We start from the raw sequence: 23,639 nt of genomic DNA, 5'->3' as shown, positions 1-23,639 counted from the left end.
TGAATACTTCCATGGGGTGCCACTAACAAATTCTCCAGGACCTGTGCCATACGGTGAGCAAGCACTGATGTTTCTCTTCTCTGCATTCCCTGCATGTGTCATGCTATCTGTACTATTTGGGTTGTGCCATCCCGCCACAGCTGCCACAGATTCTTTCACTAGGAGTTACTGGACCACTGGCCAGAAACAAATTCACCATTTTTTCAGAATTCCCATATCTGCAGACCTGGGAACTCAGCAGATTAAAGCTGCAGTCATTTACTGGATCATTAGTGATCAAAACTAATTCTACAAAAATGTCGTATTTTCTGTGTACAGTGCCAATCAACAGAGCACTTATACAATAAATTCATTTTCCTGCAATAAATACTTCGGTATTCCTAATATGTGTGAACATAATCCCCCAAGTATACTTTTGTATAAAACAAAAACAGGGCATCAAGTATTTCTAAGCATGATTTTAATGAAGCACTATATGAAACAACTATTTCAGAGAAACCAGCCACAGATATGAGATCATCAACAATGCTAGTTTATTGCAATTTGCCAATAATCTACACATCCTTATGTACTGAAAAAACTATACCCTGGTTTCAAAAGTATTGCTGTATTCAATGCCTGTATCTTGAAAAATATTTCTGATTCATATCTACAATCAGCTAGAAAGTTATGCTCTTGTAAGAGAAACAGCAACATCAGGCTATGCCCTCGTGGTTGGAATTGAGCTTTGTGTGCCATTTTCATGCAGTTCAGACAATGTGCAAGGTAAGCAGAATTACACATGAGTTTCAAAATACGAAGCAAAGCATACACATTACATATACAAATATTTGAACACTTGTAACAAAAACAAAAGAGAAGTTAACATGTCTAACATGTTGACTGTAATTTCCTTGGCCCAGCAACTGGCTTCATATAGGATTCATGCAGCAACAGTGAGACATTCTTCAGGGGAGTTTCTAAACATTATTATTTTATTAGAGCAGTAGCTCAGCATGATGCTTCAGAACTTCAACCCTTCAAATTAAAGACCAAGCCAAGAAATAATGACCACTTGTGATAAAGACCACATGGTACATTCTCTTAAGGAATAAAGATATTGCCACTATTGTCCTGGCCATAATCCAACCTAGATAATTGCATTCTGGCTATTTTTCCTTTGCACTTCAAGCTGAAAGAGGATTTTTCAACACCTCATTATGATATATGGCTGGTGTTTTAAAAAAATAACTACAACAGTAAAAAATGATATGTATTGTATCTATGTGTGATTAATATAAAATCCAAAATATATGTACAGTTTAGCTGAAATGAGCATTGCATAGGTTACAATGTAGCTATAAAATGTTTTACAGTTTTTTTTAGAAAGGAAAATGTAAATTATATTATTACTTTAGTGTAATATGAGGAAACAGAAATACAGTTTTAAAGAAAATGCTCAAGGTAAGCAAGAGAAAGAAAAAGAAGTTCTGTGTTTGAAATCTATAAGGACCTAATAAAATAGGGAGTAACAGATGGCTAATATAGGGTCTAAAATACACTTCCTTGTATAGATTTTTAAAAAAATCTCAATATGTTATCTTAACTGCTATGAATTTACATAATTGTACTCTAAACTTACTACTATTCCATAAACTCTAATGCAAGGTAGCACATTTTCTATTAGGCAAGTATGCCACCCTAAGCTAATACATCCAATTTCCCAGAGTGACTCAATCCAACATACCATATCTCACCCCAACACCAGCACATCCCTGCCAATGCGGGATGCCATAACTAAAATTAGTGCTACACCCCTGCCATCTGGGAATTAGTAAACCCATTGAAGTGCTTTTGGGTCATTCAGGGACAATGAAAACAAGGGCAACTTAACCTGAACCAAGAATGACAAAATACATACTTATTGCATTTGACACTGTCCTGCACAACATCCTTATCCCTGAACTGGAGAGGCATGGATTTCACAGATGGACCTCTTGGAGGATGAGGAACTGGTTGGATGGTCGCACTGAGAGAGAGAGAGCTGTGATCAATGGTCGATGTGCAAGGGGAGGCCAGTGACAAGCGGCGTCCTCAGGGGTCGGTACTGGGACCAGCACTGTTTAATCTTTGCCATGGACAGTGGGATCCAGTGCTCCCTTGGCAAGTGTGCTGGTGACAGCAGGCTGTGTGGTGCCATCGACACGCAGGAGGGAAAGGCTCTGTCCAGAGGACAGGTTTGAGAGGTGGGCCTGTGCAAACCTCATCAATTTCAACAGGGCCAAGTACAGGATCCTGCACTTGGGTCAGGGGAATCCTGACCACAAATACAAGCTGGATGGAGAATGGATTGAGAGCAGCTCTAAGAAGGGCTTTACGGTGCTGCTGAATAAGCAGCTTGACCTATCATCTTGGCTAGCAACGTGTGCTCACACTCCAGAAAGCCAACTGAACCCTGGGCTACATCCAAAGCAGTGTGACCAGCAGGGCGAGGGAGGGGATTCTCCCTGTCTACTCTACTCTGGTGAGATCCTACCTGGAGTGCTGTGTTCAGCTCTGATGTCCCCAGCACAGGAAGGACTTCGACCTGTTGGAGCGAGTCCAGAGGGCTGCAAAGACAATCAGAGGGCTGGAGCACCGCTGCTATGAAGTCAGGCTGAGAGAGTTGGGGTTGTGTAACTGGAGAAGACTCTGGAGACACCTTAGAGCAGCCTTCAAATACCTAAAGGGGGCTACAAAAAGCTGAAGAGGGACTTTTCACAAGGGTATATAGTGACAGGATGAGGGGAAATGGATTTAGACTGACAGAAAGTAGATTTAGATCAGATATTAGGAAGAAGCCCTTTGCTGTGAAGGTGGTGAGGCATTGGCCCAGGTTGACAAGAGAGGAGTTGGATCATCCCTGGAAGTACTCTAGGCCAGGATGGATGGGACTCTGAGTAATCTAGTCTAGTGGAAGTCCCCATGCTCAGGGCAGGGGTTTGGAACTAGGTGATCTTTAAGGTCCTAACCCCAACCATTCCATGACTCTATGACACGATTCTGCAGCAGCTTTCATGTCTCCACTATGAGCAATTTCAACTTCTGCATTCTTAGCACAGCTACGTTTGATACCTCCACTGCGAGGTACAGCCAAGCAGATCACTGACCAGCTTATGGCTGACCTGTGGGTTCTCAAAGTAAAAACCAAGTCAATACACAAATCATATAAACATGGGAAATCATATAATATATGGGAAGTACATTTCTGTGCCCAGTTGCTGGCCTACACAGGAGCTGCTCCCCATTATTTGACCTAATTGACACTTCAAAAAGAGAGGAACGACTTTTTATAAAATGTGCTGCATCTGTGCTCATATTAACGCACCCAACAGTTTTAACTGGGGCTCTACTTAACAGACAAAAGATTTTTGCACAAGCTAATTTAAATCAATAGGATTGATGTACTCATTACTAACTTCCACTAACTAGTCATGGCAATAAAGTGATCATTAAGCTTTAAAAAGCAAGTTACCTGAAAGATTTCTTTATCTTGACAGAGAGCTGATTGTTGTTGAAGGGATAACACTTGACAATGTGTTACATTGGGAGGAATCCATGGAGACTGCTGCCCAGGCAAAAGATAGGAGTTCACTCCTCTGCAAAGCAATGTCTTGTCTGATCCCAGAGGTATAATCTCTTCCAAGTGTTTCAGGCTGCTGTACGAGCATGGAATTTTTGAGATGTAATTTGCTACGGATAGCAGTATGTTTGTTCTTCTGTTGTAGCTGCTATTTCTGTGGGGACTGGTGGTTAAACATCTGTGCCAAAAGCCTTCCAACATGCTTTCTGGAACAATGTCATTGCCAAGTAAGCATGCAAAGAGAGGAAGGTCTGTCAAACTAATACCCAGCACATGGCAAAGAACTTCTCGAGAGTACATGACAGTGACCAGTCTGTCCAAACGGAGGTTCTCAATGGAAAAGTAGGGACATGTGTTATAGATGAGGTAGTCACTATCTTGCCCCAGAATTCCTATACAGTTGTGCTGCAAACCATATGCAGCCACCTCAAAGTCTGCCTCTTGCAACGTACAGACTGTTTTTTGACCAAGTGATTTCAGAGCATAACGTGTAAAAGTAGGCAGAGCTGAAGGAAGAACAAACATTTCCCTCCCTGGCTGTTTCCTGTGAGTCTTGATAAACCGAAATAATCTGGCTATTTCCTCAGTATTCTTCATCCTCCGTTTGATCCACTCATCTCTCTTTTTCTCTTCTACCACCCCATCGAAGTAAAACACCAACTTGATACCAGCTGCCATAAAAGCATTGATAAAATCCTGTAAAATGACAAGGTACTCTTGCCACTGGCCACCGCACACCCAGGATTCCGGTGTGTACCAGTGTCTAACGCAACTCATGGCATCTACTACGATAACAGGTGGGGAATCAGGATGGTCAATGCGATGCTTTTCTGCCATTTCTCTCAGATCTACCGTTTGGCACGCATCAGGGCAGACTCGTGCCACAAATCCCTGCAAGCCTCTAACACCCATGGCTGATCTCCGAAACTCACAGCAGTCTGAAAGAAGAAAGATAAAAACAACATTCTAAAATGCAATACTGGAAAACAATGAAATTCCACAATAGTATTTTTAAAAGCTGCTTGGAAACAGAACTGTTATTCTTCTGCTTTTACTGACAGCTCATTGCCGTATCCAGGCTTTTTAAAATTTGAAACAGTCTACTTCCCATCAGCAAACTGAACATAAGTACACATTTCTTTTCCTTTCCACTTCTGGTTTTTATATCAGTGAAAAATAAAAGTATCGAAAGATTCTCCGAAGTATGATCAAACAAAATTCACAGAATCATTGAATGAGTAAGTCTGGAAGGAACCAGAGTCCAACCTCCCTGTTCCAGCAAGGTCATCCTAGAGCAAATGTCACAGGATTGCACTTGGATGGTTCTTGAGTATCTCCAGGAGGGAGATTTCAGGTTACTAGCATACAGAGAAGTACACAACACTACGAAAATAAGGATAGGTTTTTATTTACCAAAAAAATATACGTACTTACTGTACTCAAAAAGGAAAGAAAGGAAAGTGAGTTTACAAAGTATTGTGAACAGACAGCTTTTAAACGCATTCCTGAATCCCATAAGTTAAACACAGAGTTCTGAAAACACACTCTTTAGTTTGGAAGGGGCCTTTAAGAACCCCGCAAGGTGCGGGGGCTGCTGTGCACAGCCCCGACAACGCAGAGCCCCCGGCCCCGGGATCCGGGCGGCGCCTGGGCCGCGCTGCCCGCCCACCCCGGGGCTGCTCCCGCCCAGCCCCGCCCAGCCCCGCCCGGTTCGGTTCGGTTCGGCCCCCAGAGTCCCCAGGCCCCGGCCCCACCGCCGGCACTGACCCGAGCGCCGCTTCCGCTTCCCGCGGGGCGGGGCCGCGCCTGCGCCCGCCGGCGGGGCGGAGCCGTGCCCGTGAGAGGCCGTGCCGGGCGGAGCCGTGCCCGTGAGAGGCCGTGCCGGACGGGGCCGTGCCGGGCGGAGCCGTGCCCGTGAGAGGCCGTGCCGGGCGGAGCCGTGCCCGTGAGAGGCCGTGCCGGACGGGGCCGTGCCGGACGGGGCCGTGCCGGGCGGAGCCGTGCCCGTGAGAGGCCGTGCCGGACGGGGCCGTGCCGGGCGGAGCCGTGCCCGTGAGAGGCCGTGCCGGGCGGAGCCGTGCCGGGCGGGGCCGGGCCGCTGACAGCCGCGGCTGTCCCCGCCCGCGGGCTGCGGTCCCTCGGCTTTGTACGGCCGCAATGGTGCTGGAGGGGCCATTGTGCCCCCGAACAAACCGGGCCGGCACGGGGGAACAGGGCGGGGGACATGAAAGCGTCGCGCACCGAAATCGCTTCAAACCCCCCGAGTCGCACTTGGGAGATTTATGTCTCTCCTTGGCAGCGCGACTTTTGGCAGCGAGGCGGGTGGTGGGTTCGCTTTGTCGTGCCTGGCGATTGCCAGCGGAAGGGAACCCCCGTTTTCCCCGGGCACATCCCGGGATAATGCCCTGGGTGCGGGCTGGGAGCGAGACCCGCTCGCAGCCCGCCGGCAACAGGTGGGGACTTGAATAACTTCACATCTTTCCGGGAGGGGGGAGAGGGACACGGGGGAGCCCATGGGAAGATTAGATCAGATGTTATCGCCGGTGAAAAATTAAAGAGAGCGGTGCTCTGGGGAGTGCAGATTAATATATTTGGTGACTTCGAGTGCACAAAGCCTCACCATTGTAGCGGTGTTTGAATGCCTGTGAATAGGATGGAGCATATGTGGCCTGTCACCGCAGGTGCCCACATCTGTTCATCTCCGGGCAGATGCTCTTAGAAAAAGGGAGAGCATTTCCAAAAGCTCCGGCCCGCCCCATCCATACCCATCCTCTTTCTCATAATCACCTTCTGCAGAGGAGTTTTTGCCCCCACCTTCTCCCACCCCCTGCCTACCCTGAACGTGGAAAGATGCAGAAAGAAATAAAAACTGTACAAATTGGAAGTGGCTTGGAAAGCTCTGAAAACATATAATCAAACTGTTGCCCCCTCTCCTCCCCCAAAGTTTATTAGCAGCAAGTTTTGCGCTGCAGCCAGCATACAATGCACAAGATGCACACATTGTGCAAAGTGGGAGAACACAAAAACCCTTCATGCATGAAATGCAGCACAGTACAGTGGCACTCTGTGCTGTCACAGGGCTCTAGAGAGCGACCTGTGCTGGAGTGGTAGTTTGCAGCTACTATTTAGAGTTCTGCCTTAAGAGGATGATTAATAATGCTGGGCAAAGGAGGGAGTTTTCCTACAAGAACTGGCAGAGGTAGCGAATATTGCTACTGAATATTCAGTTGGTAGCAGAAGGGGAACTTTCCAGCCATCCAGCAAAATCTCATAGCTGTAATGCAGAACTTTTTTTTTTGAGGAGTGCCATCACATTATTTATCACCTGTACATGATCTGAGTTCTATCTCTCACCCTCCCTCTCTGTGACAGTCCTGCCAAGACAAGCCAAGCCTCAGCGCTGCATGGGGTTACACTGGGCTTGCTTGACAGGGAAAATGGGGTGCTAGGGCACAGGATAAATATCAGGATCAAGGGATATTTCGTGTGGTAAGGCACTTCAGGAGGTTTTCTTGTTCGAAGCCACAGGTGTTCTGTGTTTTCTGGTGTGGTGAAGATCTTGAGTATCCTTGAATTTAAAGGTGAGCAAAGATGCCAGTACTCCAAATGCAAGGCCGAGGTGCTCCCAAGAGGTGCATGGGCAGGAAGAGCATCTGAAACTGCGTATCCCAGCGGAGGGGCCAGGCAAAGGAATACTCAGGGCACCCATGGGAGGTTTCGGGAAAAGTTATGTCCCAGACTGGGAGGAACCCTAGGGTTGGGGGGGGGGGGGGGGGGGCAAGACAGGGGGAAACCTTTTTTCCTCAAATCCCTTTTGTCCCGTCGTTCCCTGGTGGGTCCCGTTGTCCTGTCCCTCCGGGCGGAGGTAAGAAGCCCTTCACCCTTCCGACTTTGGGAGCAATGACAGCTCACGCACACGAGTGACCAATTTTATCCCTCTTAGTTTTCCACAAGCAAAATCCCGTCGGAAGCTAGCCAGGGAGCAAACCCAAACAAACAAGTAGCGCAGGAAAACAGGGCCGGGGCGGGGGGAGGGAGTATCTGGCTTTCTCCTCATGTGCAATCAGTAAAACACATATAGGAGCCACTTCGGGATTTGCCCAGGGAAGGGTTGGAGAGCAGCTGGCTGCGGTAATCTCCTCGGGAGACAAAGGAATGCCCCGTCCCAGGATCACAGGTAAACACACAACCATTGTAATGAAAATGAGGGGCTAGGATAGGGCCGGAGCAGATGATTTGCGATTTCAAAAAGGGGGCTGGGGGGAAGGGAAGACCCAGAGCTGCTTATCTATCATCTGGCCTCGCTGTGTGCCAGCTGAGCCACGCGACTGCCCTTTCTTATTCTAATCAGCACATGCCTTTGCAACTTTGGGCTAACCTACACGCTAAACTTCTTAATCCTCCTCCCCGCACACGGCAAGGGCGGCGGAGCGCCCTCCGGCACCGCGGCCCCTCCGTGCCCGTCACGCACCCGCCTCGGGCCGGGGCGCCGGGGCAGCACCAGCACCCCCGTCCCGCCGCCGAGCCTGGGGCCAGGGTCTGGGGGAGTCAGAGCCCCGGCCCAGCGGCACCCTGCCTGCCCTCCCCCCGCTTCCCATCCCCTCCCTCCCGCCTGGCCCGGCTCGGCTCGGCCCGGAGGAACAGGTGAAGGGGGCGTGCGGCGGAGGGGCAGCCGCGCACGCATACCTCCGTAGGGACTATAGGCCTAATTAAAATATTATGCACACTCGGCTACACATAGCTCCACACGTACACGTCCCTCCGCCGACGCACCGTTCTCCATATGCCCGGAGCCCTCCGTCCCGGGGAAAATCAGGGTTGCACGCCAGCGATGGCAGCGCGTCGCCCTAATTAACACACGCACGTATCCCACCCACCCTCCTTTTTAAGTGACTTTTCCCATAATCTGGCTCGCTTAGAAATAAAAGCTGCCACTGATGGGGATCTCTCGGCCGCGCTGCTGCGCGGCGCGACCGTAAATACTCGCCGGAGCAGGAGAGAGGGGCCGGCGTTGCGGGAAGGGTATCAATTAGGGGCAGGGAGGGAGTGCACAATACCCCACCAGCCCCAGCGAGCCGCTGGCAGGCGGGGCCGGGCCCGCTGCGTCCCGGCCGTGCGGGGTCACCGAGCCCTGGCGGGGCCCCGGGCCCCGCGCCCGCCCCCGGGGGTCCCGCCGCCGGCTCACCGCGGCGGGGCGGGTGCGGCCGCGATGGGCGTCGGGCGGGACGGGACCGGGACCGGACCGGCCGTGCACGGTAGCGGGGGCCGGTGGCGGTGCGCGGGCACGGAGAACAGCGCGGGGGCGACGGGGGCGGCGGGGGGCGGCGGGCGAGCGCGGTGCGGAGACACGCGGTTGGGAGCGAAAAAGCGCCATTTGGTTGGGAGCAGATGGCTGGCTGGGGGGCTGATCGCGTCTAAAGGCGTGTCATCCCCCTTCAGCGAGAATCCCTAAGGGCTCCCCTTGTCTTCGAAATCAATGAAAATTAAAGTGCAGAGAATGGATGAATAGTTAGACCTCGAGTCCCTCCTTTGTTCGCCTCAGCTACTGGTGGGCAGGAGTTAAACTACAACAGCCTCCTATAGAAACACTTAAGTTAAACAGTCTCCCCGTTAGTCCAGCATCTGAAAGAGAGAGGGAGAGGGGGGAAAAAAGCAGAAAAAGGAGCTTTCTGCTTGATTTCCCCAATACAGAATCGCGTGGCATAAATTAAGCCAGAGAAGAATGAGCGCCGTGGGCAGGATCCTGCCGGCTCTCACGGCGCCTTTCAGTCACGCTCAGCAGCGGTAATCGAGAAATCTGTGCCACGTCAATTTAACAAATACCCGGTACCGAAGGGGGGTTGTTAAGGATTTGGGGGCAAGTTTCTTCGGTTTGTTTTTTTTTTGTTGTTTTTTTTTTGTTGTTGTTGTTGTTTTTTTATATCGCTAGGTTAAAGCCCTCGCGCGTGTAACTTTTTATTTCCAGTTTTTTAAGCAAGGGGATGCTAATGGACAAACTTTCTATCTCTCGTAGATTAAAAGATCCGCGTTGATATATCACTTCTCGCCTCTACCGACGGGCCACCACCCAAATTTCAAGACAGATATTGCCGCTCACTCCCGCCCCCCCGCCCCACTGGCTTAGTAAACCTCATAAGAAGTGATGTTTTCCTCCTCTCTCTTTTTCCCCGGGATAACGCCGCAGCAAAGTTTGCGAAGCAGCGACAAGCCACTTGAAAAGATGTTGACGCTAGGTGGCAAAAGTAATGTGCAGTGAAAACCGGCGCTGCTGCGGGATGCGCCCCCCCGCTCCCCGCTGCTGAGGCTGGGCACGGCGGGGGCGGGCGGCCGGGCCTCCGGGGATCCGCCGCCCGCTCCACTCCGCTCCCTCCTGGACCGCCTTTCCTACGTCCTCGCATGGTGCCTGCGGGATCGCTGGTCCCCTCTCTGCCCAGACACAGCTCCGGGGTAAAAAAAAAAAAAAGAAAAAAAAATCAAACCCAAACATTCCTGTACATTTTAAACTTTTGCTTATGAGTCGAGGGGCGGGGAGAGGGGAGAGGAGAGCACCTGGAAGTACATGGCTCGTTCGATTACAATTAGATGTAAAGGACACACGTTGAGTGGCAAAACGATGCAAAGACCTGGATGCTTGTACCAAGGGTTGGAGTAGGTGGCCTGGGTTTGGGGTAGGTGCCACAAACCCTTAGTAAATGAATGTGGGCAGCTACAGTACTGGAACAGTCAAGAAGAGCCGGGCTGAATGAACTCATTAGTGATTTTCTTTTAATTGGTATTACTCAATGCTTTTACTTTAAGAAGTCTTTAAGATTTTTTTTTCCTAGCGCATTGTAAGATAATTTGTGATCAAGACATCTGCTTCAATGGAAGTCACATTTTGCCATGCAAATGCACGTTTCAACCCAATAAAGTCGCCATAATAAGGCTTTTAGCATGGCATACCTACAGTGAGGTTATTGTAGCCAAATCCTCTCCTTTCGCACACAAGCTTAATCTGTGCTGAAATGATCTGTTACAATTAAAATGACATTTACAGAGACAGTTACACCTTGCATCCTAATGAATCCGCCTGCGCCTACCAAAGGTGTTTAAACAGAGGGCCTAAACAAAGTGGAAAGCCCTGCTTCGAGTGACATGCCAGAGTCGCCCTCCAACTTTTATCCCCTGCTTCCATCCATCATTAAGAAACTGTTCAGATGGTAATAGTCTCTATCCCTTTTTCACCGCACCAGTAAACTCCTTTCCGTATTTTAAAGATCAAAACAAAAGTTGTACTGTTTGATACGTAAAAAAAAAAAAAAAAAAAAAAAAGGTGACGACGGGTGTAAATTTGGGCTAGTTTATTTTGTGCGCACGTGTGTGTGTGTGCGTGTGTGTGTGTGTGTGTGTGTGTGTGTGTGTGTGTTGCGGAGGGGGGAAGTGCTGGAAGGGATTTCTTTAAAAAATGTGCGGACATTGTTGTAGAGGCAGTAGCGTGCGCCGAGGGGAGCTCTTTCTCTCCCTCGCATTGTGCAGGGAGCAGGTGCTGTCTACATTACCATACAGCTGAGAGCACAAAGAGCTAACTGATTCAGCCCTCACACAATAACAAACGGCCTTAATGACAGCCACGCGAACGACACACACCAAACTCACTTTTTACTAAGCTGAAGGACGAAAAAAGAGAGAGGGAGAGAGAGAGACAGAGAGAGAGGGAGAGGTTGCTGGTGATGATGATGATAATAATCATAGAGGGGTGCGGGACTCGGGCGCAGCGAGTGGCTCTCTCCGGCAGCGGAGGTGGCGGAGACGGGACCTATGGAGCCCCGCAAACGGGTCCCCTCCACGAGTCCCCGCAGCGAACCCGCCCGCGTCCTCCCTCGCCGCAGGACCCGGGGGATCCTCCGTGCCTCCGCCGGCGGGATGCGCGCCTTGAGCGGAGCCAAGGGAAGAGCGAGCCCCGGGTCACTTCGTCCACGTTCGTTGTCCCCCCTCCCCAGTTACCCCGCTTATGCCAGGGTAAATGCAGTATGAATTTCATGGGATGGGACTCCCCTCGTCGTGGCTCGCTGGCTCCCATCTCCCTCGTCCCTTTAACGCCGGAGATGCCCCTTTGGAGTAGCCACGATCACCGAGTCACTTTTTGGGGTCACGGCGGCTGCTCTGCACGTTCCAAGAGGCAATTACAACCCGCCGTCCCCGGGGCTGCTCTCTGGCCGGAGCGTGTTGCACTGCCTCTCCCCGGTGCAGAGGGGGTGTTACCCTCTCCCTGGAGCAGAAGGGGGATTCTTGCGGTTACCAAATTTGCAGGAATGTAAATGAACACGTTTTGTGAGCGGGAAGGGGAGGGGGAGGAGGGTTGCACATTTTACAGCTCACTGACCATTTGGCGATCCATTGAGAGGAGGGTTTGGAAAAGTGGCTCCTTTGTGACAGCTCTAGCCAGATTGGGGGGCTGCTCATTTGCATCTCATTAGGCATGCAGTCGGCCGGCGGGATATAAGGGCGGCAGGCGCCCAAGGAGAGGCAGATCCTTAGCGCTTCACCCTCGGAGAGAGCCGCCGAGCCGAGCCGAGCCGCGGCACGGAGCGGAGCGGAGCAGAGCAGAGCAGGCACCCCCTCCCCCGTAGGAGCACACCCGGACACGCTCTGTTCGCTGCTGTTGAGACACGAGCTTATTTTTGTTGGCTGGGATTCCTCTAAAAACAAAAGTAAACCCACAACAAGGAAAGAGAGCTTCGCTTCCTTAAAAAAAAAAAAAAAAAAAAAAAAGGAAAAGAGAAAAAAAAAAAAGAAAAAAGGGGATCAAGGCTCCGACGTGACCTGCCCGCCACCGCTGCTGTTTGACACCCGCCAGCCCCGACGTGCGCAGGGCGAGCGCAGCCGAGCAGAGCCGCTCCCGAATCGCACCGCCCCGGGAATTATCGCCGCTGCCTCCGCCGCTGCCTCTGCAGGGATTTCCAGATCGCCAATTTTTAATCTTCCTTGGGAAGCCTTTTCTCTGCCTCTGTTGGGAATTAAGTTGCTTTTATTTTATTATTTTTATTTTTTTTTTCCTGGAGAAAAGGAGGAGCATCGTGGATTGCGAAAGAAAAAGAGTTTAACAGATAAATCTTAATTTTTTTTTCCCGTCCTTTTTTCCTCTCTTTTTCTTTTGCCATCCGAAAGACCTGACAGTTGCCGACAGGCTACATCTAGAGGTATCGACAAAAGGGAAAAAAAGTCAGAGACACTCCTGAAAGAAGGAGACCGTGACACTAACTCTTCCAGCTCTGCTGGGACGAGCGGCTCTGGCCGCTGTGTTTTTTCCCTTAACCCCGAGAGACACTTTCCCCTTTTCCCTCTGACGAGAAGATAAGGGGGAGGAAAGCGAGGGCACCAGAGCTGCACCTCCAAAATGGGAGGTCGGTTCCTGCTGACGCTCGCCGTCCTCTCGGTGCTGCTGAGCCGCTGCCAGGTAAGTGCCCGCGGGGTGGGGACAGGAATCCCTGCACCGGGGGGTCCCTGCACCGGGGGGTCCCGCGGGAGATGCCTGGCACTGTCGCTGCCTGTTGCAGCCCTGAGGAGCAGGGAGGGGCTGCCAGTGCCGCCGGGGCCAGGGTCGGGCTGGGGAGCGGGCTGCTCGGTGGCTGACGGGCGCTGTCCCCGCCCCGCAGGTCGGTTCCTCCGGGGTCTTCGAGCTGAAGCTGCAGGAGTTTGTCAATAAGAAGGGGCTGCTCAGCAACCGCAACTGCTGCCGCGGGGGCGGCCCCGGCGCCGGCGGGCTCCAGCAGTGCGACTGCAAGACCTTCTTCCGCGTCTGCCTCAAGCACTACCAGGCCAGCGTGTCCCCCGAGCCGCCCTGCACCTACGGCAGCGCCATCACCCCCGTCCTGGGCGCCAACTCCTTCAGCGTGCCCGACGGCGCGGGCGGTGCCGACCCCGCCTTCAGCAATCCCATCCGCTTTCCCTTCGGCTTCACCTGGCCTGTAAGTGGGGGCGATGCTGGAGGGGGCGGCACACACCCATCCCATCCCATCCCATCCCGTCCCGTCCCGTCCCGTCCCGTCCCGTCCCGTCCCGTCCCGTCCCGTGCCGTGCCGTGCCGTGCCATTCCAAGAGGCCACCAATCCCCTTGAAGTATCAAGATGGGAGGGGGACAACGACTGATAATTCCTGGGGACTGGTGGCACTGCTCCTTGAGCCTACCTGCTCTCATGCTCCCTTGGTGGGTTGTCTCTGTTCCTTCTTTCCACAGGGCACCTTCTCGCTCATCATTGAGGCTCTGCATACGGACTCACCTGATGACCTCACCACTGGTAAGTGTCCTGAAACACACTTTTCTCCACAATAATCCCAGCCCTGCAGCCCTATTTGGCCCCTTTCTCTGCAGAGTGTAGCACATTCTCCTCTATAGTAGACCTGTGGCAAGAGAGGCCAACCTGTTGGCATGCAGCCATGTCATCCTGCCTCTGTAGTTCCCCTCCCACCAGACATCCCCCTGTGCCCTGTCTGCTTTGGGCTCTCTAACCACTCTCCTCTCCACTTTCCCACAGAAAACCCTGAGCGGCTCATCAGCCGCCTGGCTACCCAGAGACACCTGGCAGTGGGTGAAGAGTGGTCCCAGGACCTGCACAGCAGCGGCCGCACTGACCTCAAGTACTCCTATCGCTTTGTGTGCGACGAGCACTACTATGGAGAAGGCTGCTCCGTCTTCTGCCGCCCCCGGGACGATGCCTTTGGTCACTTCACCTGTGGAGAGCGTGGCGAGAAAGTCTGCAACCCGGGCTGGAAAGGCCAGTACTGCACTGAGCGTGAGTATCCACCTCCTTGTCTCCTTGGGTGCCCCTTGCAGCAGTGTCTCTTGAGCTCTTGGGGTTGGTGGAGGGGTGCTTCTCTGACATCAGGCCCCATGGGGAGGGAGAACCAAGCAGTGGTAGGTGGATGTCTGGTTCTGTGCCCAAGCCTTACCAATGTGAGGGATGGGAGATCTTTGGTGTTGCCACAGAAAGTTAATGCAGACAGCCCCTTCTCGAGCCAACAAAATGTCAGTGCCAACACTACACTCTTGCTCATTTGCTTTAGACCATTTAATCTGGTAGCAAAATGTTCAGCAGTTGTTTTAGGATTTATTAAAATATATCAAGATTACTTTTTACACCTATCCACCCTCCAACCACACAACTTTCATATCATCACCTACAGAGTACTTAGCTTCAGGGGAGGGAGCTAGGCTTTGGCAACATCCATGTGACAGGCTTATGGATAGGCTTGCTATGGTCTGATCCTCTAAGACCTTGTATTAAGAAAAATATCAGGAAGTCCGAGACATTCTCTATGGCTTCTAGACTGTGCATTTCTCATTTGCGGTACTCATATGCTGCCACTAACAGAAATTGTTGCACATGGGGTCACAAGAACATTCAGCTTCTTCCCCAGCTCTCTTCTGTGCCATTGCCACGATAATTGATATTAATAAAGTAGTGAGAGACATGAAACATACCCCAGAGCTTGAAGTTTTTGAGGCATGTGGTGTGTTGATACAGCAGGAAAAGCTGGGACAGTGAGCAGATCACAGACAGGATAGTCCAGGATGTCAGATACTTTCCGGTTGTACGAGATTCCGCCCTTTGTAGATCCGTAGTGGTGTACACCCAAACGTGCACACAGAGCCCCCGCTGCAGCGTGTGATGGCATTCTCTGTTTGTGTGTATACACGGATCTCAAATATGCTGGCAGATGACGTACTGGGCCAGTGCTCCTCTGCAGTCATCAAAGGGCCAGGCAGGCAGGAAGAAAACAGTTCCAGGCTGTAAAGCAGCCTCTCAGCTTTCTTCTTGTTGTGTTTTTGTTTCTCTTTAAACCCACCTATACTGTGGTCTCAGCTGAGCTGCTATCAAACCATTCCTGATTGATTATTCACACTCTTAGTGATTGCTTGGATGCTTTTAGCAGTTCATGGTACGATGTTGCACAATAAGCAACAAGCAGGCAAAGGGGCTCACATTTTCTTTGATAGTGTTTTAAATAAGAGCTATAACCTTTCCTATGATCAAAAGTGCCTAGCCCAGTTGTGTCAAGGGGTGGGGAGAAAGGAAGCATTTTGATAATGAGCTCTTTTGGGGCTGTCAGCACTTTTGAATGCCTGTACATCTCTGCTATTCCCACAGCGAAGCAGAAGGCTGTCCATCTTTCTTGACTCATTACGTACGTTCTTTGCTGTGTTTTCCCTCTCAGAAAAAAAAACAGCTTATAACACTGACACAAACCTACTAGGCAGGGGAGATGTGTTTATGTGTGCATGCAAAAAGAATGTTTTGCCGTTAGTGAGTGGAGCTGCCAGTTGCAGATTGCTTCCCGTTGCCTTGCCCCCAGCTCCATTCTTTCCAACTTGGAGGCGATCTGATTATCAGCACTGATTCTTTCTTTCTTTTTCTTCCCCCCTCCTTCCCCTCGCATGCCATTGTCTCCGGCTGGCTTTGTTGAATTAAAACTTTGCAGTGCCTGCTTAATGAGTTCCATAACCAGGCGAAGTAATGAGCAGAAGTCCCTTTTTTCCCTTCTCTCATCCTCCCTCCCGCTGGCCCGCTTACCTCTTTTACCAGGGCTGCACCCACCCGCCCGCCCCTTTTCGGAGCAGGGCGGAGGGGGGAAGGAGGGAGGAAGAACTTTAGACTTATTTATTTGAATAAGAAAAAAAAAAAAAAGTTTTTTTGCAGCGAAATCACGCGCGTGCCATAGATTAGCTGTGGGCAGGGATAGGCTGCCCGGTCGCCGGCCGCCGGCCCCATTGGCTCCGGGGCCGGGGTATTGTTGCAGTGGGGCAGCTGCTGGGAGAGAATAGACAATAGAGCAGCTGTCTTGCACTGGCACCCTGCACACCAGCTGTCCACTCTTATCTGCACACACACTTTCGGGGGATATTAAGAGGTGGAGCTGTGTGCATAGAATTGGAAAAAAGGACTTCTGACCCTCACTGGGAAGGGAAGGGGGGTGAGGGGCTGTGGGGAAGGGAGCAATTGTGAGCCCTCTTTTGTCTGTGTGCAACTGTATTAAGAAGAATGCTCATCCCTGGTGATAAGTAAAGTGCCCAGTTACGGGGCAAGATCAATACTCCTGCAGACTCCAGAGATTAATTCAGCTGCGCTTAACTGCCCCAGCCTAGTAAAAGGGACTCACTCCCTACCCGCAAGGTGCTCTCAGACTTGTAAAAGAGAGTTGTTTTGGCACCAGTGCTGATGTCTTTCCCTGCTTGGTTTGTTTACAGCGATTTGTTTGCCTGGATGTGACGAGCAACACGGCTTTTGCGACAAGCCTGGGGAATGCAAGTAAGTTTTCCCCTCCCTTCCTGCTTCCTTCTTTGTCTTTCAGTGTTGGTGCTGTGGTGTTAAATAAGCCATTGGACATTTGAAGGAATGGTTTAAAGGCCTTTCTTCATATTAGATGGAAATTTGAGATATCCAGTTGATGCCACATCAAAGTATTATTCCATAAGTCAAACATCAGTGCCATTAATATTAACCTAATGGGTTTACAGTGCTGTGTTTAAGGTTTGGCTCCTTGTTATTAGAGTAAACAAATTAACTATCTAGAGCCATGGGTCTATCTAAGGAAGGGGAAGAAATAACTAGGACTTATGAAAGCTGATGTTACGGTTAGACTTGGTGACTTTCTCACATGAAGGATCACTGAGGGCTTTTAGATAATTTGATCCTTGGCATCAATGTGCTTGCAGAGTTTGTGATAGGGTTTCCAACTGTGAGAAGTCTAAATCTGATGAGACTTTCTTGTCACCTTTTTTTTTTTCAGATGCAGAGTGGGCTGGCAGGGGCGATATTGTGATGAGTGCATCCGATACCCAGGCTGCCTTCATGGTACCTGTCAGCAGCCATGGCAGTGCAACTGCCAGGAAGGCTGGGGTGGCCTTTTCTGCAACCAGGGTGAGTTCTCAGTCCTTGCCTGCACATCTGTTTTAAAATGCAGAAAGCAGGCAACTGTTTTCAGCTCACCCACCCTCTGCTAGCCTTGCAAAGTAGCAAGCATTTTGGCTGCTCTCATTAAAAAAAATAAAATATGTCTTTTACAGACCTGAACTACTGCACCCACCACAAGCCCTGCAAGAATGGTGCCACATGCACCAATACTGGTCAGGGGAGCTACACTTGTTCGTGCCGACCTGGGTATACAGGCTCCAACTGTGAGATTGAAATCAATGAATGTGATGCCAACCCTTGCAAGAATGGTGGAAGCTGCACTGTAAGTTCGAGTTATTTGTGTCATCTGAAACTCCAAGGGAGGAGTTAATATCAGTTTTACTAATTTTCAAAATCCCTTTTTGGATTTCAGAGCAAGTTCAGACAAATGTTTTGATCGTTTCTCATGTCTTCCCCCCAGGATCTCGAGAACAGCTATTCCTGCACCTGCCCCCCAGGCTTCTATGGGAAGAACTGTGAGCTGAGTGCGATGACTTGTGCTGACGGGCCATGCTTCAATGGTGGCCGCTGCACCGACAACCCTGACGGGGGCTACAGCTGCCGCTGCCCACTGGGTTATTCTGGGTTCAACTGTGAAAAGAAAATTGATTACTGCAGTTCCAGCCCTTGTGCTAATGGTAAGGCCAAACACGCTATGGTGGTCTTCTGGAAGGAGACCATACACTTACTTTGGCTTCTGGGCGGCGTTCGTAACAAGGCACCCTGATCAATCATAGAATCATATAATGGTCTGGGTTGGAAGGGACCTTAAAGGTCATCTAGTTCCAAGCCCCTGCCATGGGCAAGGACACCTTTCACTAGACCAGGCTGCTCAAAGCCCCTTCCAGCCTAGCCTTGAACACTGCCAGGGATGGAACATCCACCACTTCTCTGGGCAACTTGTTCCCTCACAGTAAAGAATTTTTTCATAGTATCTTATCTAAACCTGGTCTCTTTCAGTTTAAAGCCATTCTGCCTTGCCCTATCACTACATCCTCTTGTAAAAAAGTCCTTGTCATATCAATAGTTGACTTGGTGGAGGATCTGTACTAAGAAAGCAATGGCATGGCTTGGGCCATTGCTGCAGATTGCATTTTCTGATGGGGTGGCTGTAGCTGAGTAACTTGGTCTGAAGCTTCATGCATGAAAATCTGGAAGATTATACTTTCAAATCCTTTGCAAAGAGTCTTAGAGGTCTGTGGATATTACTTGTAATCTGGTAACAGTAATCTTCCTGATTTGATTAAACCAGTGAAGACTTTCTTTACTGTAGTCCTCGTCGTTCATTGCCACTCAAACTCTGTAACATGAGATGTGGTATTAACCTGACCTGGACTAGTGTTCTTCTTTGAGCTGAGTGAAATGTTAAAAAAGGAATAGGACTGAGAATGAAAAATAAATCTGCCTAACAAAAATCTTTCTTTAAAAAATGTGCTTTCTATGTTGGCTCAGACTTGGCAAAGGTTGAGCTAACCTCTCAAAAAGAAAGCTTTCCTCAGCTGCTGGCTGTGCCAGTTGCCCCAAGAGCAGTGAGTGGGGGGCTGTTGTGTCTGGCTGCCCACCACTCAGCTCGTTCCCCTTCTTGTCTTGCAGGAGCCCAGTGTGTCGATCTGGGGAACTCCTATATCTGCCAGTGCCAGGCTGGCTTCACTGGGAGACACTGTGATGACAACGTGGACGACTGCGCCTCCTTCCCCTGTGTCAACGGAGGGACCTGCCAGGATGGCATCAATGACTATTCCTGCACCTGCCCCCCAGGATACAACGGGAAGAACTGCAGCACCCCGGTGAGCAGATGCGAACACAACCCTTGCCACAATGGGGCCACCTGCCACGAAAGAAACAACCGCTATGTCTGTGAGTGTGCCCGGGGCTACGGCGGGCTCAACTGCCAGTTCCTGCTCCCCGAGCCACCTCAGGGACCCATCATCGTTGACTTCACTGAAAAGTACACAGAAGGCCAGAACTCCCAGTTCCCCTGGATCGCCGTCTGCGCTGGGATTATTCTGGTCCTCATGCTGCTGCTGGGGTGTGCTGCTGTGGTTGTCTGCGTCAGGCTCAGAGTGCAGAAGAGGCACCACCAGCCTGATGCCTGCAGGAGTGAGACTGAGACTATGAATAACCTGGCAAACTGCCAGCGCGAGAAGGACATTTCCATAAGTGTCATTGGTGCCACTCAGATTAAAAACACAAATAAGAAAGTAGACTTTCACAGCGATAACTCTGATAAAAATGGCTATAAAGTCAGATACCCATCAGTGGATTACAATTTGGTGCATGAACTCAAGAATGAGGACTCAGTTAAGGAGGAGCACAGCAAATGTGAAGCCAAGTGTGAAACGTATGATTCAGAGGCAGAGGAGAAAAGTGCAGTACAGCTAAAGAGGTATCTCACATCTGAGTGCAGAGGGCAGCTTGGCTTTGAAGGGGGAGTGTATATCTCATAGGTAGCATTAAGCAACAGCCATCTGACTTGTTCTTTCTCTTTTTGCCTTCAATAGTGATACTTCTGAAAGAAAGCGACCAGATTCAGTATATTCCACTTCAAAGGACACAAAGTACCAGTCGGTGTATGTCATATCAGAAGAGAAAGACGAGTGCATCATAGCAACTGAGGTTAGTAGGGTTGGAAGAGCAGAGGAAAGTCTTGGTGTGCAGCTCCCATCCAATACATGCCAGAGCAGATAAACTCTTTTCCATAATGCCACAGTGGTTTGTATCTGTTGAAATCCAGCCAGCTTGAGTTTGTGATGCTGTGAATGTTGTAAAGACAAGCTCAGTGACTTGCTGCTGTGGATGTTGTGGGTTTGACAAGTTTTGTAGAACAGGGTACAATGGTAGTGTGACTGAGGTGTGCTGACCCACCCCTTGGTGTGCTTCATGCAGGGTCCTGAGCCTGTGCAGCCTTACAGCCTTCTTCATATGTTGCATTAACCTCTCCTGATCTCTGCTTGTGTTTTCTCTTTCCAGGTGTAAACCAGAGGTGACATGGCAAGGTGGTTGTTCAGAACAATTTCAGAGGAGACGTGCCCCAATGAATGCTGCTGAAAGAGGAATGGGAGATAGATTCCTTCACTGACTGCTGCTGAGAAACTAAATTCAGGCTTGAGCTGGTTCTCTACTGAAGTTAGCAAAGTGACTGCAAAATAAAGAAACAAGATGGACACCAGGCAAGGGTCTGTGTTCAAGGATTACTGTTGCACTGCCTTTTATGAATTTTATCATTGCACTATGGTCAGTTGCTTTTCTATATATATTTAAATGAATGGACTTAATTACTACATAAGAAGCATGCACTGCCTGAAGTGTATATTTTGGATTATTATGAGCCAGTCTTTTCTTGAATTAGAGACACAAACACTGCCTTTATTGTCTTTTTTGATACTAAAATGTGTTTTTACTAGGTGAGAAAAAGTGTGTTATTTTTTTGAATCTGTAAAAATATTTTCATGATAATTGTAAAACTTGAGTATTTTGTGATGTTCATTTTTTTATAATTTAAATTTTTTGGTAAATATGTACAAAGGCACTTCGGGTCTATGTGACTATATTTTTTTGTATATAAATGTATTTATGGAATATTGTGCAAATGTTATTTGATTTTTTTTACTGTTTTGTTAATGAAGAAATTCATTTTTAAAGTATTTTTCCAAAATAAATATTATTAATGATAACCAGAGTGCTATGTTTATTCCATAACTGATGATGAACTGACTGAACTTTGCAACCAGGTATCTGACAGGCCTCTGTGGAGTCACGGGGACATTGAGTAGGACTGAGACTTATAACAAAGACTGGGGAACAACTTGTTGTGTGTAAACCCTCCATCTTTCCCCTCCTAACAGTCTGACCTGTTGACCCCATGGTTGTGCTCAGTCTTACCCCGAAAGCAAATGGCAAAACCTTGACTAATATCTGTGCAGTCATGTTGGGCTGTGTGTTTATATAAACACATATGGAGTCACTTCCTGAGGAAGAGCAAGAGCTGAGTGCATTCCACTGCAATCCAGGCATGGGGCTTGTCATGACTCAAGTCCTCATTTTTTGCAAGCTCAAACACTTGCCTGGAGTCCAGGGGAGTTTGGGACACACCAGTGAGGGAGGGCCCCTAGCTCAGGTCCTTGATGCACTCCCATAGACTTCCCTCTCCAGGAAATGGTAATAATGAACTGACTGGTGGCCATAACTCCCCTGACCACAACACCTAGTGAAGTAACAGCTGCTGCCTTCATAGTGGGACAGTGTGATCCCATTCCTTGCCTTGACTCGGAATGCTCAGGCAATTTCCCCAGTTTAGTTTGCTCTAGCAAGCTCACCTTCATGTTGTGCTGCATGTTAATCATCAGAGACCCTTCAGAAACAGGTGAAGGGTCCTCCCACTTCAGGAAAATAAGGAAAATCTAGGGAATAATCTAATTTTTACTCCATTAAAGCCAAACCCCAATCATTGTGGGTCACCTTCTGCAGCTTTGCAAAGGTGGTGAAAATCTTTCACTTCAGGGGAGGGGGATGATATCCTAAACACAAAGAGTGGGATAGCAGATATAATCAAGCAATTATTGCAGCTGGTGATCTTTATGTATTCCCCTTATTTTAGTGTGCATAAGTACATGAACCACTGGAACTCCACTTTGGTGTGAGGTCAGTGGAAAACTCACACTGACTGCAGAGGTTTGTCTGTTCATAAGCTTAGCTTTTTGCTTAGCAAAACCTTAGACAAGGCATACAGGCTCACTTCTCACAAAGTGCCCTGACATGTTTATTGTCTTCATCTCTCCCAAAGTGTCCTTTTAAGGTAAGTTTTCATAAGGAGAGTGATGTGAGGTATTGAAAAACCAGGCTGTCAGTGACAGTCTGAACAGCAGTTTCAACAACAACCTGCCAATAATCAGTCAATGCATCAGATATTAAATGAGGCATGATTGTGTATATGGCAGCAGGTGCTCAGTGCAACAGAATCTCACAGATTGGACAGAAAAGTAAGCCTTGGAAGGTGTTGTTGCTATCTTTATTGCTCATTTGTTTTCAGCACTTTATTTCTCTGTATTTCCTCTTCTTCCCAAGCTTTAAGGAGCAGGCTTGTGTCTTATGATGCACTGCACTTCGCAGTCAGTGCCATAGTCTTGGCTAGGCCTTCTTAACCATGCTTCTGTAGAAATAGCAGTAACAAAAGGAAGGCCATCAGTGGTTGACTACCTCTGTAACATCAGGTCTTTGGTGCTACAGCAAGATCTACTTTAATTTATTGTCAGGTAAAGGTCTGGAAAAGCACACAACTCCTTGCTCTTGTGAAAATGCACAGCATTGGCATCTTCCTATTTTTGCTTAAAAATAAAACAGCTTTGGAAACATAAGTTTGCCCAAGTGTGCCAATTATCAGCAGTGTTGAGTTTGGTGAGTGACAGAACATGTAGGCAAAGGGAAGGGCATGGTTCTGTCCTTCTGAAACACCTCCTGAAATGATGGCTACACAGATCAACCCAATGGCTTCTTCTGTTTCTGTCTTGAACAGGGTTAAGGCTACAGTCACACACAGGATTTATTTCTTCCACAGGATTACCAGTTTCCCCAGCCCTGAGTACATGTGTACACAGTGGCTCTCAGTGACCAGAGCAGGTTGAGGTATGCAGTATGGAGCATGGGTCCTGTTCTCCTCACCCGTGGTACTCGGGCCTTACTGGGGTTAAAAAATGGATGAGGTGGAAGTGGAGCATGTCTTTATTGAGAGAGAGGGTGGCAGATGCAGGTATGGAGCCACGTGTGTAGGTGGTGCACACTGTGGCCAAGGGGCAGTGACGGGGCTGGGCTCACTCCAGGATGGAAGCTCTGCTGCCAAAGAATGGTGGGAACCTCCCGGTCAGCAGGGTCTCTGAAAGGCCTCCCCATTCTAGAACGAGAGGAGAGCCTGCCTGGGGAGCCCATTTAGCTGGGATAGCTGAGAATTCAGGGCCCAATCCAAAGCCCATTAAATTAATGGAAAGGCTCCAGCACACTTCAGGGACACATGGCACCGTGCCCCTCCTGACACAGCACATCTCTGTCTCTGCCCAGGGAAGCTGCATGCTCTGATGCAGCGTGTGGCTCTCAGGGTGGTGGGTATGAAAGCC

General features: G+C 49.4%; 2 protein-coding genes and 2 long non-coding RNA genes across 4 annotated transcripts in view; 2 read left to right on the top strand and 2 right to left on the bottom strand.

Moving 5' to 3' along the window:
- Positions 1-5,404, bottom strand: part of FAM120B (family with sequence similarity 120 member B) — a 47,853-nt gene extending 42,449 nt beyond the window's left edge. Inside the window, exons 1-2 of the mRNA XM_088161473.1 lie at positions 5,369-5,404; positions 3,494-4,539 (exon numbers count right to left, since the gene is read on the bottom strand). Coding sequence (XP_088017599.1) covers positions 3,494-4,513 — 1,020 coding nt within the window. The 5' untranslated portion in view covers positions 4,514-4,539; positions 5,369-5,404. The remainder of the gene's footprint in view (positions 1-3,493; positions 4,540-5,368) is intronic.
- Positions 5,405-7,640: 2,236 nt separating this feature from the next.
- LOC148224305 (uncharacterized) lies at positions 7,641-10,642 on the top strand. Its single transcript, XR_015802319.1, has 2 exons — positions 7,641-7,778; positions 9,615-10,642. It is a non-coding gene; the product is annotated as an uncharacterized LOC148224305 (long non-coding RNA).
- Positions 10,643-12,108: 1,466 nt separating this feature from the next.
- DLL1 (delta like canonical Notch ligand 1) lies at positions 12,109-21,206 on the top strand. Its single transcript, XM_014875480.2, has 11 exons — positions 12,109-13,037; positions 13,237-13,548; positions 13,818-13,878; positions 14,116-14,373; positions 16,827-16,887; positions 17,369-17,499; positions 17,646-17,815; positions 17,954-18,170; positions 19,126-19,918; positions 20,034-20,148; positions 20,503-21,206. The coding sequence occupies exons 1-11, from the start codon at positions 12,978-12,980 to the stop codon at positions 20,506-20,508; spliced, it is 2,184 nt and encodes a 727-aa protein (XP_014730966.1). The 5' UTR covers positions 12,109-12,977; the 3' UTR covers positions 20,509-21,206.
- LOC148224304 (uncharacterized) lies at positions 13,845-15,198 on the bottom strand. The gene is made up of 3 exons (XR_015802320.1): positions 15,063-15,198; positions 14,214-14,311; positions 13,845-13,981 (listed from the first exon to the last, which is right to left on the bottom strand). It is a non-coding gene; the product is annotated as an uncharacterized LOC148224304 (long non-coding RNA).
- Positions 21,207-23,639: the final 2,433 nt, after the last annotated feature.

Source organism: Sturnus vulgaris, chromosome 3 (genome assembly GCF_052056855.1).
Source record: "Sturnus vulgaris isolate bStuVul1 chromosome 3, bStuVul1.hap1, whole genome shotgun sequence".
Lineage (NCBI taxonomy): Eukaryota > Metazoa > Chordata > Aves > Passeriformes > Sturnidae > Sturnus > Sturnus vulgaris.
This window is presented reverse-complemented; position numbering and strand designations above follow the sequence as displayed.

Coding starts and splice junctions, on each gene's coding strand:
- DLL1 (XM_014875480.2), top strand. CDS start 12,978: ATGGGAGGTCGGTTCCTGCTGACGCTCGCCGTCCTCTCGGTGCTGCTG. Junction 13,549..13,817: donor CCTTCGGCTTCACCTGGCCT/GTAAGTGGGGGC, acceptor TTCTTTCCACAG/GGCACCTTCTCGCTCATCAT. Junction 13,879..14,115: donor ACCTGATGACCTCACCACTG/GTAAGTGTCCTG, acceptor ACTTTCCCACAG/AAAACCCTGAGCGGCTCATC.